Source organism: Theropithecus gelada, chromosome 13, assembly GCF_003255815.1.
Source record: "Theropithecus gelada isolate Dixy chromosome 13, Tgel_1.0, whole genome shotgun sequence".
Taxonomy (NCBI): Eukaryota; Metazoa; Chordata; class Mammalia; order Primates; family Cercopithecidae; genus Theropithecus; species Theropithecus gelada.
Window position 1 is genome coordinate 7,364,106 of NC_037681.1, and position 17,726 is coordinate 7,381,831.

At 40.9% G+C, this 17,726-nt stretch overlaps 1 protein-coding gene across 12 annotated transcripts in view; it reads left to right on the top strand.

Moving 5' to 3' along the window:
• The window catches only part of SEPT10 (septin 10), a 69,950-nt gene that overhangs the window by 47,220 nt on the left and 5,004 nt on the right, over positions 1-17,726 (top strand). For 9 of the 12 annotated variants that reach the window (XM_025353630.1, XM_025353634.1, XM_025353631.1 and 6 more), the window contains 3 exons: positions 34-130; positions 1,360-1,528; positions 12,364-12,496. In XM_025353630.1, coding sequence (XP_025209415.1) covers positions 34-130; positions 1,360-1,528; positions 12,364-12,496 — 399 coding nt within the window. The remainder of the gene's footprint in view (positions 1-33; positions 131-1,359; positions 1,529-12,363; positions 12,497-17,726) is intronic. The other 3 variants (XM_025353635.1, XM_025353642.1, XM_025353641.1) reach the window with 1 other exon arrangement.

Sequence of the window (17,726 nt, forward strand, 5' to 3'; positions counted from 1 at the left end):
CTGGTATGAGATGTGTTTGATATTCTTTTTCAGGGACAGTTGCCATTTGCTGTTGTGGGAAGTATGGATGAGGTGAAAGTTGGAAACAAGATGGTCAAAGCTCGCCAGTACCCTTGGGGTGTTGTACAAGGTAAATGAGACAAAGGATGACTAGAAATATGTATCTAGTAATCTCAAAGCTGCCTTTCATGCCTTCTTTGGGGTGATGCTTAGTTTGGATGTGATTGGTTGTCAGAGGAGTTGGAGTTGGCTGTGTACTATTTTAGCCAAAGTCTGGAGGCCATGTAGAGCCTCCACCTTCTCATTATGCCACACACACATTACCTCCCCGCGGTACCCTGTCAGTAGGTGGGAAACAACAGTGGGGCACTCTGACCCAAATGTGAATGTAGAAACTAGTGTTCAGACATAAAACATCACTAATTACCACTTAACTATGAGGACGGTCAACCATCTTATAAATTTATTTTTGCTGATCAAAGTATTGCCAGCTATTTCCAGAATAAACCAGTCAGCCAACTTAAAAAGTTAAATCCACTTGACATTTAGATTATTTATCTGACATTATAATGAGTAAGTAAGTAGTACTGTATGGTTCATTTACTTATAGTGCTAATTAATGGTGAATAGATTACCCTTACTAGTATAGATTTCCAAATGCTGATTTTTTTTCTTAATTGATAAATTTTATAATTAGTGAAAAATATTGAGAAAATGTAACATTTTTAATTTTATAAAAAATATAAAAGTAATAATTATACCAAAGAGTGTTGGTCACAATAACACATATTTATTTGTAGTCCTCTAGTCACCGTAAACATAGAAGAAGGATCATGTAAGTGTGTTCACTAATTTTGAATAGTGTCTAACACAGGATCATAAATGTGTTGTATAAAATGAATTTGATAATTATAGCATGGATAGATAGTATTCTTGAGTTTGTAGAATTTACTACTTTGAAGTTTTAGTGAACTAATATTATATACTCTTTTTAAACATTATGTGAAATGTCTTCAGGATAGTTTGTAAACTGCTAACAAAATATTCCTGTGAAATAACTAGAACAGTTGGTTAACAATAAGTTGTGTCTTTTTTGCTATTTCCTGGTGGTCCATTGGCTACTAAATTTAAAGTAAATCTCCTGGTCTGTTAATTCACCTTGCCTATGATACAGTGTTTACACTGCAAGAGTTTCTTCCTTAGTTACCTGTATAAAATAATCGTAGCAATTAAACAAACTGATCATTTTGCTATTTGTTATTTCACATGTTTTCATTTATTTGTTCATTCAGCAAACACTTAATTGTGTGCCAGGAATTAAAATCCAGTGTTGCTCTTTTTTTTTTTTTTTTTGGCTAGTGGAAAATGAAAACCACTGTGACTTTGTAAAGCTGCGGGAAATGCTCATTTGTACAAACATGGAGGACCTGCGAGAGCAGACCCATACCAGGCACTATGAGCTTTACAGGCGCTGCAAACTGGAGGAAATGGGCTTTACAGATGTGGGCCCAGAAAACAAGCCGGTCAGGTAGGGTTGGGTTCTTGGGAAGCCAACCAAAGAGGAAGTTAGAGAGGATTGCATATTTTTATATATCCAGGGTGATGGGGCACGTGTTGTTTAGAATCTCCCAAAACCACGATATAGAATCATTTGGTAATGACTAATTATTGTGCTTCTTGAATCACTTGACTCCTTCTTGCTTTTGAAGAGTCTTGCTTTTTAAGTCCTTGTCTGACTCAGAAAGAGTTAAACATGATGAAGAATATATGACAGAGGCCCCCTGTTTCAGTTCATGCTGACATGAGTAACTGAAGGAAAATACCCTCATTATTTGATTTATTTTTGTATTTATCTGAGACAGATGATATATTTAACTGTTTTCATAAAGGTAAGTTGGAACACAAATCATTTTCTTATTTTTATTTGTTTATTTTTTGTAGAGACAGGGTCTTACTATGCTGCCCAGGCTGGTCTCAAACTCCTGGCCTCAAGTGATCCTCCTACCTCAGCCTCCCAAAGCTTTGGGATTACAAATGTGAGCCTCCATACCAGTCCTCAGGAATCATTTAAAATAAAGTAAAACATTTTCTGTTGGTTTTTCTTCTGTAAAAGTTTTGGAATGAGTGAAGCTCAGCAAAACATATTATAGAGAAAGAATGAGAGTGCTTGTAGGGAGTCGGAGATTAGATTGTTTCTTGCCATATTACAGCGTAGTTATAAGAATTTTAGAATCTGAACACCTCCTTGCTCAGTAATATAAAGCATTAAAAGTTGTAGAAACTTCCTTGGTAATTTCATATGGTGCTGTATCCCAGATTTTATGAAACTCGAATCCTTAGTGTACGGAATCAAATCGATTTGATGTAGCATTCCAGAACAGTGTTTGCATGGAGGAAAGCATGAGATCCTTGGGACAAATGCTATTTTAAACTCTCTTATGAGACTGAGGATTCCTTTTCCATTGCATTGTTTGCATTTGTTATTTCCCTGGTTCTTAGCACCTGCACCAGAGTAAACACAAAAGAAAGAGGGAGGAGTGCATCAAATCAGTGCTGCTGTTGCATATAAGCTTTTGGAAGACTTAATCTTAGATGAAGTTAAAATTTTAAATTTCTTCAGTCTATGGAGTTAATTAATGTTTTCGCTTCTGGTAGCACAGTGAATTAAGAATTGTGTATACTTACGGCCAGGCGTGGTGATTTATGCCTGTAATCCTAGCACTTTGGGAGGCCAAGGCGGTCAGACCACTTGAGGTCAGGAGTTCGAGACCAGCCTGGCCAACATGGTGAAACCCTGTCTCTACTAAAATTACACAAATTAGCTGGGTGTGGTGGTGCACTCCTGTAAAACCAGCTACTCAGGAGGCTGAGGTGGGAGAATCTCTTGAACCTGGGAGGCAGAGTTTACAGTGAACTAAGATCGTGCCACTGCACTCCAACCTGGGCGACAGAGCAAGACTCCATCTCAAAGAAAAAAAAAAAAGCATTGTATGTACTTAACCCACCCTCACCAAATTCAGGCATAGGATGCTTCTGGTTGTGGGCCATTCTGGTAAACTGACAATTTTCTCATGATACTGTCTTCACTAAAGATTAATCATCTTGAGTTAGCTTCCCTAGTGTTTCTCAGAGGAGGCTCTCTTCTCATTTCTTCCAAGTGTCAGGGTCACTTCAGAGGCCTCTGTGCACTGAGGTGGAAGGGGTCCTGAGTAAGAGCATGCAGGGACAGCTTTGAAGTCCTCTGTGAGGAGATGGGCCTGGGTGTCTGGTGGAGTTATCATCAGTCACCTGTGGATGATTAAGAAATTCAGGGTCAGAATTTCCAGGGATGAAGCCTAGAAATCTGCAGTCAGAATTCTTAGTCATTCAGCAAATAATTAGTTTGTCTGCTGTCTGCTCAGCCAAATGCTAGTCATTGGGTATATGTGCACTGTGGGATCAAACAAGAGACCCTGTCTGTGTAGAGTCTGTATTGTGGGGTGGGAGGAGGACCCCTATGTGAAGAAGAGAGTTGGGGGGAGGCAGGCAGAAGTGGGGAGACCAAGTTAGGAGGTTGCCATGAGAAGATGGAGGCATGAAAGAGAGTGGTAGTGACAGAGGGGTGAGAAGTATGCTTAGGACATGTAATTTTTTTAAATTTAATTTTATTATTTTTTTTTTTTTTGAGATGGAGTCTCGCTGTGTTGCCCAGGCTGGAGTTCAGTGGCGTGATCTCGGCTCACTGCAACCTCTGCCTCCCAGGTTCAAGCGATTCTTATGCCTCAGCCTCCTGAGTAGCTGGGACTACAGGCATGCACCACCACCCCCGGCTAATTTTTGTGTTTTTAGAAGAGACAGGGTTTTACCATGTTGGCCAGGCTGGTCTTGAATTCGTGGCCTCAGGTGATCTGCCTGCCTTGGGTTCCTGAAGTGATGGGATTACAGACGTGAGCTACCACACCTGGCTGAGGATATGTAATTTGAAGTTAGTAGGACCCACTGATAAATTATTTTTGGATATGGGATTTGAAGGAAAGAGAGGAGGACCCACTGATAAATTATTTTTGGATGGAAAGAGAGGAGGACCCACTGATAAATTATTTTTGGATATGGGATTTGAAGGAAAGAGAGGAATCAAGGATAACTCAGTCACCATTTTGACCTAGAAAGTGGGGTGACTGGTAGTGATCTTTATTGACCTGAGCAGGATGGAAATCGGAGCGTTTAGGGGTGTAATTGGTAATTCAGAGGTTTTAGAAATGTTACATTTAAGCTGCTTGTTAAATATTCAGTTGAAGAGTTTGAGTAGGTTATTACAAACATGAATCTGGAGCTAGGGAGAAGTTAGGGCTGCCATAGTAATTTGGGAGTCAACAGTGAATAATACTGGGTAAAATCTTAAGTGTTTTTTAAAAGGTTGTGCTAAATGCTAGAGATTACTATTATTTCTCATGGAGTTTACGTTCTCGTAGGGGAGTTCAAAAATTAAACACCTAATTGCACAGTACATTGTAGCTGTGATATAAGCACTAAAGGAGAGGTAGACAGTGTAAAATGGGTGGTGTGGGTGGGGGGGTCCCAAATTTAAGCTGGAAAATTCGGGAAGACTTTCTTGAGGCAGTGACTATTTTGAGCTGTAATAGCTTGGGGAAAACAGAGCAAGACATAGACAAAGGGCTGAAGATGGAGAGAGAATGGCATCTGTAAGACTCTGGAAGAAGATCAGTGCACCGCAGTACAGCAGGACAGATGAGGCAGGCCTGGGCTCGCATGAGATGAGAGAAGAGAACAGGCAGGCAGCAGCTGTGGAGGCCCTGGGGAGGATTTTGATCTTTGTCCTAAGGGGAAGGCAACGTTATTTTAGGAATAGTATTTGCATTTTAAAAATTATTCTTTGCTCTAATGTGAAGGAGGTATTGAAGGGGTGTGCAGAGATGCTTAGGAGAGGCCAGTTAGGAGAGCATTTCTTTGACCAAAGTGAGATCAATGACAATAAAGAGCTGGACATATTTGAGAGATGACTAGAAGGTAAAATTGGAAGAACTTAGTGGTTGTTTGGATACAATAAACTGAGAAAGCAGGAGGCTAGAAGGAGACTCCTAGTCTCCTGAATTTGTGGTTTCATGGTTAGGTGGATGGTTAATGCATTCATCTAGATAGGTATGGCTGAAGGAGGACTAGCTTTTTTGTGTGTGTGAGGCAGCAGTGGTAGGCACAATGGAGGTCACAGTTTTGGACCTGTTGACTTTGAGTTTCCTCTGAAACAGCAAAGTGACAATTACAAGTAAACACTTTGGGGTATCTTTCTGGAGGTCAGAGAAGGGCTGGGCCAAAGAAATACGCTTAAGAGTCATGGGCATTTCAATGATTAATTCTGAGTGTGACCAGGGATAAGACTGCCTGTAGAGAGAAGTACATCTAGAAAGAAAGTTGACTTGGAAACAGCCTTGAGTCACTTTAGTATTTGTCAGCTGGAGGAGCAGATAGGAGAGCATGAGAAGGGAGGAGGAGGAAAACCAGCAGTGTCACGTCTTGAAACTTGACAGAGGGGATCAAGAAAGAGAGAGTGTGCTGCTGTGTCAAAGTTGAGGGCCAAGTTTATGCTGCATAAGTACAGAGGTACTTCCTTGACAATTCTTGGAGAATAATGAAGACCACTTTGTGTTCAGTTTAAAAAGGCAGTGGTTGGGGCCGGGCGCAGTGGCTCACGCCTGTAATCTCAGCACTTTGGGAGGCTGAGGCAGGCAGATCACAAGGTTGGGAGATCGAGACCATCCTGGCTAACACGGTGAAACCCCATCTCTACTAAAAATACAAAAAATTAGCCGGCATGGTGGCGGGCACATGTAGTCCCAGCTACTCGGGAGGCTGAGGCAGGAGAATGGCGTGAACCCAGAAGGTGGAACTTGCAGTGAGCCGAGATCATGCCACTGCACTCCAGCCTGGGTAACAGCAAGATTCCATCTCAAAAAAACAAAAAAAGGAAAACGGCAAGGGTTGGAAGGCTCCATAGGTCTGGACTTGCAGATTTGAAGGGAAGGCCTACAACACGAAGAAACCATTTTCGTTCTAGCTCTGGGAGTGGAATGAATGAACTGAAACCATTGCCAGCCTTTTTTGTTCACTGCTCACAATTCGTATCCAGGGAAAGAAAGTCCAGTAGGCCCAATGTAGTTCATGTTCCCATCTCTTGTTTAGGAGTGAGTATGAACCTGATTAATTGTCCCACAAGACTGTATCCCATGGGGGACAGGTAACCCCCGAAAAGGTAATGAGGATAATGGTACCAAGAGGAAAGGGCTCAATGATAGGCAGTCAGGAATCATAGATTGCCCGTCACATCCATTTACTGAGCATTTCTTCAGGTTGGGAAGCATCTGCTCACTGATCACACAAAGAGGGGGAAATTAGAAAGGGAGGTTCTTCAGCTTATGTCAGGCTATGGACTGGGTGGGAGCAGCGGCTGGAAGAAACTCAGTAAGTTTAGGTCAGGTTACAGAGCTAGTGGGAGCAGTGGCTCAGTATTTTCTTCTGAGAGAGTAGGCCTTTCTACGGTATTTCTGGATCACTTGGGTAAAGTTGAGGCAAAATGTCTCTTCTGGTGCTTTGTCGTATGTGATTAAATGATTTGATAAGGCTTTTATAGCTCATTATAGTCTGATGTATTAGGAAACTTTTATTTTTTATAGTTTCAAGAAGTTATATCTGGCCAGGCGCGGTAGCTTATGCCTGTAATCTCAGTACTTTGGGAGGCCGAGGCAGGTGGATCATCTGAGGTCAGGAGTTCAAGACCAGCCTGGCCAGCATGGTAAAACCCTGTCTGTACTAAAAATACAAAAATTAGCTGGGTGTGGTGGCGGACACCTGTAATCCCAGCTATGTGGGATGCTGAGGCAGGAGAATTGCTTGAACCTGGGAGGTGGAGGCTGCAGTGAGCTGAGATCACACCACTGCACTCCAGCCTGGGCAGCAGAGTGAGACTGTATCTCAAAAAAATAAAATAAAAGAGAATTTATATCTGTTTTCTGGGGAGTCTTTTCCCATTTAATTTGGTAGTTGTTGTAATTTGGTTGGCATGTAAAATCTGTCCCCCAGTATTACATCTATCTAGCAATAAAGACAAGTGATGCGAACCTGTTGGGTGACCTTTATGTCACTGTACTTCCTGGCCCTCTTTGTTGCCAGAACTTCCGTTTGTTTTTCCACTTACGTTTTATTGAATGGGTATGCTGAGTCATAGTGGGTATCCTAATCTGCCAGCACCAATTGTAGGCTTGTCACGAGCCCCACGTAAATAGCATTATAGTCTTATAGTTTAATTTACTGATCTTAACATTTTATATTAATTATTTCAACCATTGGAAACATGCCTTTATAAAACTCTTTAAATCCCCAAGTTTAATAAAGATTAACCTAACTAATCTCTTTCCCACAGTTAATCACCTTTAACTTTTTAGCACAAAATCACTGTCATTGAAGTACTGTGGGACCTATAGCTTTGAAAGGAAGATTTATGCGTAGTAGTTTAGAGTTGCTTAAGTGTTTGATGTAATTTTAGTAAAACTTAATGTCTTTGGAACTCTCAAGAACTAAATAGTTCTTCAAGTAGTCTATAGTAGACTTGGAAAAAGTTCACTAGGCTTATTGGAACTGTACTTGAAACACAAACATATCCCAATTGAAGGAAAGGACTTTTCTTGATGACATGAGCATCTGAGATTTTTTCTTTCTTTCTCTTTGGTTTTCAACTTTAAATCAGTGAGATTTGCAACAATAGTAGTATGTTGGCATTAAATATTCATGACAGGCCAGACGCAGTGGTTTACGCCTATAATCCCAACACTTTGGGAGGCCAGACAGGTGCATCACTTAATCTTTGGAGTTTGAGACCAGCCTAGGTAACATGACAAAACTCCATCTCTACAAAGAATACAGAAATTAACCACAGCATGCTTATACAGCCCCAGCTACTTGCGTGATAGAGGCAGGATGATTGCCTGAGCCCAGGAGGTAGAGGCTACAGTGAGCTATAATTGCACCGCTGCTCTCCAGCCTGGATGACAGAGTGAGAGCCCATCTCAAAAAAAAAAAAAGAAAAGAAAAGAAAAAAATTATGACAGCAAGCTACTTTTATGCTAGAAAAGGGAATAGTATAGCAAGAAAATGTTTTTATTTTTATTTAATCTATAAGAAACAATGATTGCATTAGTTTTAGAATACTAACTTTATAGACCATTCTCTTCTAGATCTTTCTTTACCACCTTTTGAAAAATAGTACAAGTTTCTTTACTTGAAATTGGCCTTGTAAATTTACATTGTCAGAAGTTGGAAAGCAGCACAATAAGATGCAAAATATGTAGAAGCCATCCATCACTTTCTTCTGCTGAGACATCACATTGGGGCAATCCGATTTGTGGTAGTTGGGAATATGAACTTTGGAACAAGTCTAATCTGCTTCAAATCCCAGCTTTTTACTTTTCAGTTGTGTTTCTTTGGGCGGATTACTCTCTGTGCTTTAGTTTTCTTATTTAGAATGTGAGGGCTTGTTCTTCAGGGTTGCTGTGGGAATTAAATAGTCAACATAAAGGAGTCCAGAAGAGTATCCTGCCAGTAGCAGATACTCAGCACATGTTAGATCTCTTCTCTTCACCGGGTAGGTGTATTTTCCTTGTGAACAACTCAAGTGCTTGTATAGATTAATGAAGCCATTGTTTTAAAAAAATCTTATGTTTGTTATGAATTCAAGATATTTTTACTTCAAGCTTGTCTATAAAGACTATCAGTCATGTTGGACTAGTGAAATGTAGTGAAGTTTCTAAAGATGATGAAAGTAGCTGATAAATATAGGGGCTTCTTTAAAAAAAAGATCAAAACAAACAAGCAAAAAGCCTGGTACTAAGTAAAATGCCTCCTTGGGGTGTGAGACATATGATGTCTAGGGTATTTTGCACATTTGTAATCTCTTCTTTTAAAGAACATGTTTCTGCAAGTGTTTAGGATCTGTTTCTTCTTGGAACCCCTCCTGTACATGCCTCACACTCACCTCTCAGCCATGGTAGCTGTTGTGTAGTATTTCTTACTCTGTGTTTCTTTGAACTTACAGAATTCTATACTTAAAAGCTTGATGTCTCCAGTTATAAAATTTAAGATTAATAAGATTTCTTAATTCATCATATTTTGAAATTGATTTATTTTTATAAGCAATAGACATTTCTCACTAGTGCAGCTGGAAAGTGAATTTGTGTTCTCTGTCAAACCTTTGGGATATTCTGATAGCAAGCCCAAATGGAAGGGCTCAGCATTTCTGACATATAGGAAGGTTTATTATACTTCCAAAATGCTACACATAGGAAAGGGCAGCTACCGGTAGAGTTCCAGGATAGTCCTTTCTTTGCTGGTTATGCTGGTTCAGTCTGCCTCCCCTCTCCCAGAAATTTGTCATGGAATGAACATTGATAAAGAAACTGAAATGTCTAGAGAGTTCTGCTGGATAGTCAGTCAGAGATGAATAAGGATTCATTTTCTGTTCTCAAGGTTTGTGACCTATGAGAAGGGAGAGGTAGGCAGGATATAAATGCCATGGCAGTGCTTGGAAGGAACAGTTAATTCTAACTGGGGAGTGTGGCAGTCACTACAGGACTGAACGAAGGAGGACAAATGCAGAAATGAAAACTTAAACTGTTTTAAAGAAAGGGGCCAGGGGAAGAAGAGAGCACCCTGCTTCTAGTGGGCAAAGGCAGCCACCCCAATCTTCTTCAGCCCTTCATATTTATTGGGTAGAAAGAACAGGGAGGAAGAGGTAATGATTTGTCAGCTGCCTAATTGATCACAGGTTCATATTATTGCTAACAGGCTTCAGATGTGCCCTGTAGATGGTCATAAGAAACACTTGTGCCTGGGTTGTGACTGCCCTCAGCATTTCTTCTGGACGGCAGACGCAGTTTGTCAGTTTGCAAACATTCTGCATTTGTGAGAACAGTTTGCTCTTTACTTATAAAGCCTCCAGTGGTATACTGAGTTGATCATGACCCTCATTCTTTCAGCCTGCAACAGGGGAGAATGGGGAAGACTTTACAGAGGAAGTTGTATGTGAATTTGCCCTTGAGGGGCAGAGGATTAGCAGGGCAGCATGGGGGTAGAAAGTGGACAGTGGCCACAAATTGAAGCCTGAAATGCCAGGTACATTCTAGGAACAGTGAACTGGTGTGGCTGTTCATTGGTGTGACTGAAACCTGAGGGTGTCAGAATTGTTTGGTGAGAAATCAATCTGGAAAGGTAAAATTAGGCCAGATACAAAGTTTCTTGAGTGCAATTTAAAGGAGGTGGGACCTTATTCTATAGATAACATAACTTTAATGTGGTGAGAAAAGATAATGAGATCTGTGCTTTTGGTGGAAAATCTAGAGAGTGACAAGAACAAAGTGAAAGAGGAACTAGAAGCTCAGAGATGAATTAGGAGATTGTTGCAGTAGTGAAGGCAGAAAATCACAAAGATCAGGTTCGGCTGTAATCAGATAATCTGTAGAAATGGAAAGAAGGTTATGTTAAGAGGCTTAGCTTCAGAAGCTGAACTAATGGACCTTGGTGATAAGATAGGGAGATAGGGTAAGGGAAGAGTGAAAGATGACTCAGGATTTCCAAGTTTCTACACATAGTGATTCCAGTTCTACTCATAGTGAGATTGAAAGAGGGATGTGTTTAGGCTGAAACGAGGGTATTTCTTGTAAAGGAGTTGCTTAAGCAGAGACTTCAGGACTCTAGTACTCCATATCAGCACTAACACAGGTGACTTCATATTTCATGCTATAGGAAATTTCATGTTTTGGGTTGCCATGTGTAAAAAGATATTGGTACCTGTTACATATATGAGGCTGAACATGGGATGTATGGCAGGTTCTTGAATAACAATGTTTTGTTCAATGTCATTTTGTTATAACATTGATAAGAAAAAAAATTGATTCCTGGTGATGGCCACTGTCTGTGTAGAGTTGGCACATTCTCCCTGTATCTACAGGTTTTCTCTGGGTTCTTCATCCCAAAGCTGTCAGCGTTAAGTTCATGGCATGTCTAAATTGTCCCAGTCTGAGTTGGGTGTGGGTGGTGTGAGTGTGCCCTGCAATGGAATGGCGTGCTGTCCAGGGCCGATTTCCACTTAGCTTCCAGGATAGGCTCCAGCCATCCATGACCCTGAACTGGAGTAAGCAGGTTGGAGAATGAATGAATGAATACGTATTATTGTAACATAAAAATTTGTTAAGTATACAGTACACAAATGTAGGACAGTAAGCAATGTGGTGTGAAAGAACTCAGTGAGCCTGCCATATTTGTTGTTATTTGTTTTTGAATTACATTGTGGTAGGAGATGATCTTTACAGTTTTCCCTTTGCAAACACTTATTCCCTGATTTCGCCTCCACTACGATGACTGCCATCACTCACTGATGCACCAAAAATTGGGTAATTAATTGTCCTACTTGTTTTTAATTTTTCTTAAATGTGTATATAGCTAACATTTATTTCTATGTTTAATATTAGGAAGGTTTTGAGTTTTTACAAGTTTGATAGTGTTTTTGTGACCAGAAATATGCCATAGGAACTTAATTCTTATTTCTATCAATTACCCTACAGTAAAAATTGGTTTAATTATATGTTGCTTCACTTACAGTTATAGTTTTCAAGAACCTGTTAATGTCATTAGGTGAGCACTTGTATTTTTTAAAGTTTATTATATCACTTTTTTTTTTTTTTTTTTTGGAGACAGAGTCTCGCTCTGTCGCCCAGGCTGGAATGCAGTGGCGGGATCTTGGCTCACTGCAGCCTCCACCTCCTGGGCTCAAGCAATTCTCCTGCCTCAGCCTCCCATGTAGCTGGGACTACAGGTGCACACCACCATGCCTGACTAATTTTTTGTATTTTTAATAGAGACAGGGTTTCACGATATTGGCCAGGCTGGTCTTGAACTCCTTACCTCAGGTGATCCTCCCACCTCAGCCTCCCAAAGTGCTAGGATTACAGGCATGAGTCACCAGGCACGGCCAATTATATAACTTTTTTTATTTTTGAGACAGAGTCTTGCTCTGTCACCCAGGCTGGAGTGCAATGGCGTGATCTCGGCTCACTGCAGTCTCTGCCTCCTGGGTTCAAGCAATTCTTTCACCTCAGCCTCCCAAGTAGCTGGGATTACAGGCACCTGCCATCATGCCCAGCAAATTTTTGTATTTTTGTAGAGACAGGGTTTCACCATGTTGGCCAGGCTGGTCTTGAACTCCTGACATTAGGTGATCCACCTGCCTTGGCCTCCCAGAGTATTAGGATTACAGGCGTGAGCCACCATACCCGGCCTATATCACTTTTTAACAGGAGAGTAACACAAATAACTTTTTAGTCTTCAAGAGACCTATGAAGCCAAAAGACATGAGTTCCATGGTGAACGTCAGAGGAAGGAAGAAGAAATGAAGCAGATGTTTGTGCAACGAGTAAAGGAGAAAGAAGCCATATTGAAAGAAGCTGAGAGAGAGGCAAGTATGCTGGTTTGATGTGGTTTGCATTTATTTTTTAGATGTCCTATTAATTTGGAGAATTTATTCCAAGAATTTGCTTGAGATGCTTTTGTAGGCTACTTGTTCTTTAAAGAGTAGTTTTTCCAACACATAGTATTTGAATATTGACTTAAAATCATAGCCTGAAATTAAATGAAAACTTTGGCCTTCTTTTTTTTTTTTTAAAGTAGTGCATTTATGGAGTGACTAATCGTTGAAATTCTTATAATGAACTGGAAGCTGCAGCAGCTACCCTCTTGGGTGCAAACATTTTTCTCTCATGAAATCCACCATGCCTTGAATCCACAGTATACAATTTTTAGGTGCCTCATTTAACCAGTCTCAGTGGTGGTTTGTCTTTGTTAGTGCCAAGGCTAAAGGAAGAAACACCACTGGATGTTTTCTTGTGCCTGGCAGGGTAAGCCACATTTGCCACAGGCCAACTCCTGAAGGTGGTGGGCCTCACAGCCACAGTGGCAACACAGTGTATGCGTCTTACTGTGATGCTTTCCAAACGATGACCTTCCCTTTGTCATCTCACTCCTTTAACTGAGACCAAAGAGAATTTTGGCCTTTTGAGCAAATATTCTTCCATTTGAAATGGTTTACCAAGGGCTCGTAATGGACTAGGTTACTGAGAAGTGTCTTAACCATGAGCCATAAACATTTTTACTATGGCTTAATAAAGCCTTTTTTGAGTGTTGCTGGGGTGGTTGTTTGCCCTGAAATGGGGATTTGTGAAGGCTGTGAAGTAGCTTTACTTCCCATTTGAACCCAGTCTCTCAGTCTGTCAGGGTGTAGTTAGGTGGTCTAGATCAGTGGTCCCCAACCTTTTTGGCACCAGGGACCAGTTTCCTAAAGACAATTTTTCCACGGACCAGGGGCGATGGTTTCAGGACGAAACTGTTCCACCTCACATCCTCAGGCATTAGATTCTCATACGGAGCGCACAACCTACATCCCTCACATGCGCAGTTTGCAATAGGGTTTGCTCTCCTGTGGGAATCGAATGCCACCACAGATCTAACAGGAGGCAGAGTTCAGGCAATACTGCTTGTTTGCCCGCCACTCACCCCATACTGTGCAGTGGTTCCTAACAGGCCATGGACCAGTACTGGTCCGTGGCCTGGGGATTGGGGACCCCTGGTCTAGATGACCTTGGGGTAGTCCTGGCACCAAAAAAAATCACCAGTGAACTTCCATAGTTTTGTTTGCTTCTAGTTCTCAAGCAGCAGTTTAGGTTTTGAGTAAAGCTATTTTCTTGAAAATACATGATTTCTTGAAGAGTTAATCTGTAATCAGTTGTGCTAGTTTATTATTTCAAATACACTTATAGTACTTGCTGCGTAAGTGAACTGTGCAGGAAGTGGTTTTGTAAAAGTAATAGTTTACTAATTTATTTATAATTCAAATTTTGATGTTGTATTTGGAAAAAGTTCAAACACCAGAAAAGTGAAAGTATAGGATACCTATGTCCTTCCCCTTACCTAGGAAAATAGGAATACCATAATCGCACCCAATCTTCAGTCCTTATTCAGATTTCCCCAGTTGTCCCAAGATTGGCTTTCAAAATCGTTCCTTTTTATTTGGTGATTTTTCTGTTTTTGTTTTTGAACCAGGATGCAATCACAGATTACATATTGTACATGGGTATTATGTTTGTTTAGTTTCTTTTATTCAAGAGTTTCTTATATAGCATGACTCTTAGTTTTGCCAATTCACTAATAAAAAGATACCACTCAGAACATTATTTAATTCTATAATAAAGGACTGTTACTTAAATATGTCCTTGCCAATATTGTTGTGAAACAAATATCCCTTATCTTTTGTATAAATCTAGATTTTTATATGTAGGTTAGTAAAATGATGTATGCTTAGATAATAGTGTGTGAACATTAGATGAGTAGAGTGGGGAGATGCACAGAACAAATGATGTCTCCAAATATCGTTGACGTTCTGTCTTCCCTATTCCTTTATTGACAACATTCTAGAAGAACTCATGAGGCATGTGTGTGTGACACATGGATTTCTTATATACCCCCCCCCACTTTAAGAAAAAGTACCATTTATATTTATCCCTCAGGTTACTTGACCATCATTAAGTTATTATTACTACCCAATTTGATATGTCAGTCTATATCTTGGGATAATTTTTTCATTTAACATTTATGCCCCTCATATTTCCAAAAAGTATGCTCAGTAATTTGCAATTTAAAAATGCAGCTACATTACAACCATGAACATGAAGAGAACAGGAGACTTATAATACAGGGTGTGAAGAAGGGGTTTGCACAGAGGGCAGCCGAGAACCCTGGTCGAGGGAATTTTTAAGTGAACACAAAGACTGGGCTCTAAGGCTCTAACTTCTAGGCAGGCAGGGCAGAAGGGACCACGCAGAATTTAGATGGAAGTCATCTGCTAGCTCAGCAGAGTGAAATATTTTCCCTAGTATTTATTTCTAATTTCTAAAAATGGGGCCGGGTGTGGTGGTTCATGCCTGTAATCCTAGCACTTTGGGAGGCCAAGGTGGGTGGATCACTTGAGATCAGGAGTTCAAGACCAGCCTGGCCAATATGCTGAAACCCCATCTCTACTAAAAATACAAAAATTAGCCGGGCATGGCGGCGCATGCCTATAGTCCCAGCTACTCGGGAGGCTGAGGCAGGAGAATCGCCTGAACACAAGAGGCAGAGGTTGCGGTGAGCCGAGATTATGCCACTGCACTCCAGCCTGGGCAACAGAGTGAGACTCCCTCTCAAAAAAAAAAAGTTACTTTTTTTTTTGCAGTGGCGCAATCTCGGCCCACCGCAACCTCTGCCTCTTGTGTTCAGGCGATCCTCCTGCCTCAGCCTCCCGAGTAGCTGGGATTATAGGCATGCACCGTCTTGCCCGGCTAATTTTGTATTTTTAGTAGAGACGGGGTTTCTCCATGTTGGTCAGGCTGGTCTCGAACTCCTGACCTCACATGATCCGCCCACCTCGGCCTCCCAAAGAAAAAAGATACTTTTAAAAGGATCTTTGAGTGACAGAATGTGTAGTATCCTTAAAAGTAGTGTTTACAAAAGGTATAGCATTGTACAGTATTCCCCTTTATCCTCAGTTTGGCTTTCTCAGGTTTCAGTTACCCGTGGTCAACCACGGTCTGAAAATATTACTATAAGATATTTTGAGAGAGAGAGAGAAAGAGACCACATTCGCATAACTTTTATTACATATATTGTTATAATTGTTCTATTTTATTATTAATTGTTATTGTTAGTCTCTTACACTGTGCCTTAACTTTACCATAGGTGTCTATATATAGGGAAAAACATAGGGTATGGTACTACCTGTGGTTTCAGGCATCCTCCTGGAGTCTTGGAACGTATCCCCCATGGAAAAGGGGAGACTGTCGTACCATATTGATGACTTAATCTTAAGAGAATTGGTGACTATTGGTAACACAAAAGATCCCTTGTTTTTAATTTTTTGAGAATTTGAAAATGTGTTTGAATTAACTGCCTGTCATAGTGAATAATGGAACCATGCATGCATGCTTCATGTATATGAAATAGTTGTTGATAGCCAGAGCTGGAAATGCCACACAGTGTGAATAATAGTCACATTCACACCTCCCCACCATCTTGTTTAATGTTTCCCTCTTTATAGTTTTCCTGGAAATTTTTAGTCAACCTCATGAATGATGTATGAAGGGCTCTGTGACCTTTCAAGATATTTTAGTATGCATATGAGGTACACAACCTCCATTTGAGTAACCAGAGAGCTATCTCTAGTCACGTGATAGAAACCTGCCCTTGCTGCTTCCTTTCCAGACTTTGCCCCACTCCTGCTCCTCTCCCACATCACCGGTGCACACGTGTGCAGAAAACTGTCACTCTGTTTGTGCCACCGATTTGAATGACATCTGGGTAGCGTGCCCTTTAAACACACACACGTACCTAGCATGTAACTTTTTTAAAAGCAGGAACCATTTAAATAAACAAATACTAAGGAACTGATGCTTCTCTGAAAAGACATCCTCTGGAATAAAAGCATCTTAGGTTAGAAGGGCCTTATTCGATTATCTGTTTTAACCTTGTTTCCCTTGGAATACTTCTCCTGTCAGGTGCTCGCTGGCTCACAGGACAACCTGTTCCGTATTTGGAACATAACACTTTTATTAGACCAGAGTTTAGCTCTCTGGTTTCTTCCCTCAGTCTCTGATTTTCAGTGAAATATTTCCTCAAATGTTATATGTCATCTTTTTTTTTTTTGAGATGGAGCCTCACTCTGTTGCCCAGGCTGGAGTATAATGGCGCCATCTTGGCTCACTGCAACCTCAGCCTCCCGGGTTCAAGCATTTCTCCTATCTCAGCCTTCCGAGTAGCTGGGAGTACAGGCGCACACCACCACACCTGGTTAATTTTTTGTATTAGTAGAAACGGGGTTTCACCGTGTTGCCCAGCCTGGTCTTGACCTCTTGAGCTCAGGCAATCCACCCGCCTTGGCCTCCCAAAGGTCTCCCCCTTTCTAGACAACTAGGTGTCTTAGAAAAAGATGACATAGCCAGGTGCGGTGGCTCATGCCTGTAAACCTCCATGAGCCACCACGCCCAGCGATGTCATCTTTTTCTAGACACCAAGTCCTGCTTTGTTTGCATGAATGCTAGGTTTCTACCCAGAACTAAAACGTTAATGTTAGATTTACCTAACCAGATCAGAGGACCAAAAATACGGTTATCTTTTAAAATGTAGATTCTAGACACTGTCTTTGTGTTGTTAGAGGGCACAGCACACAGCTGATTCGTATGGAGCTGGCTTAAGACCCTAGATTTTTTTTTTTGAGGTAAGCCACAATTAAACCAGGACCACCTACATTCTTCCTTGGACCTTGTCTCTTTGAACTTGCATGCAGAACTTCACATAACTTCCATCTGTATTTCTTCTCATTACTAGTTCTTCTACATCATTTAGAATTCTTTTATGAGCAGCGTTGTGTGCTGTGCTGGGGGTATAAAAATAAAAAAGACATAGCTCCTAAGTAATCCTCAGGGAGACGCTGCTCCACAGTTAGCCCAGCACATGTGTGCTAAGGGTTTCTCTTTTGCACCTATAACAGAGCACAGGGCACAGAAAGAACTACCCGGGGTGGCAGTTGGAGCAAGATAAGTTTCCTATTTTTTGTTATTAACAATGGGTAATATTTATTGAGTGCTTACTCAGTGCCAGCC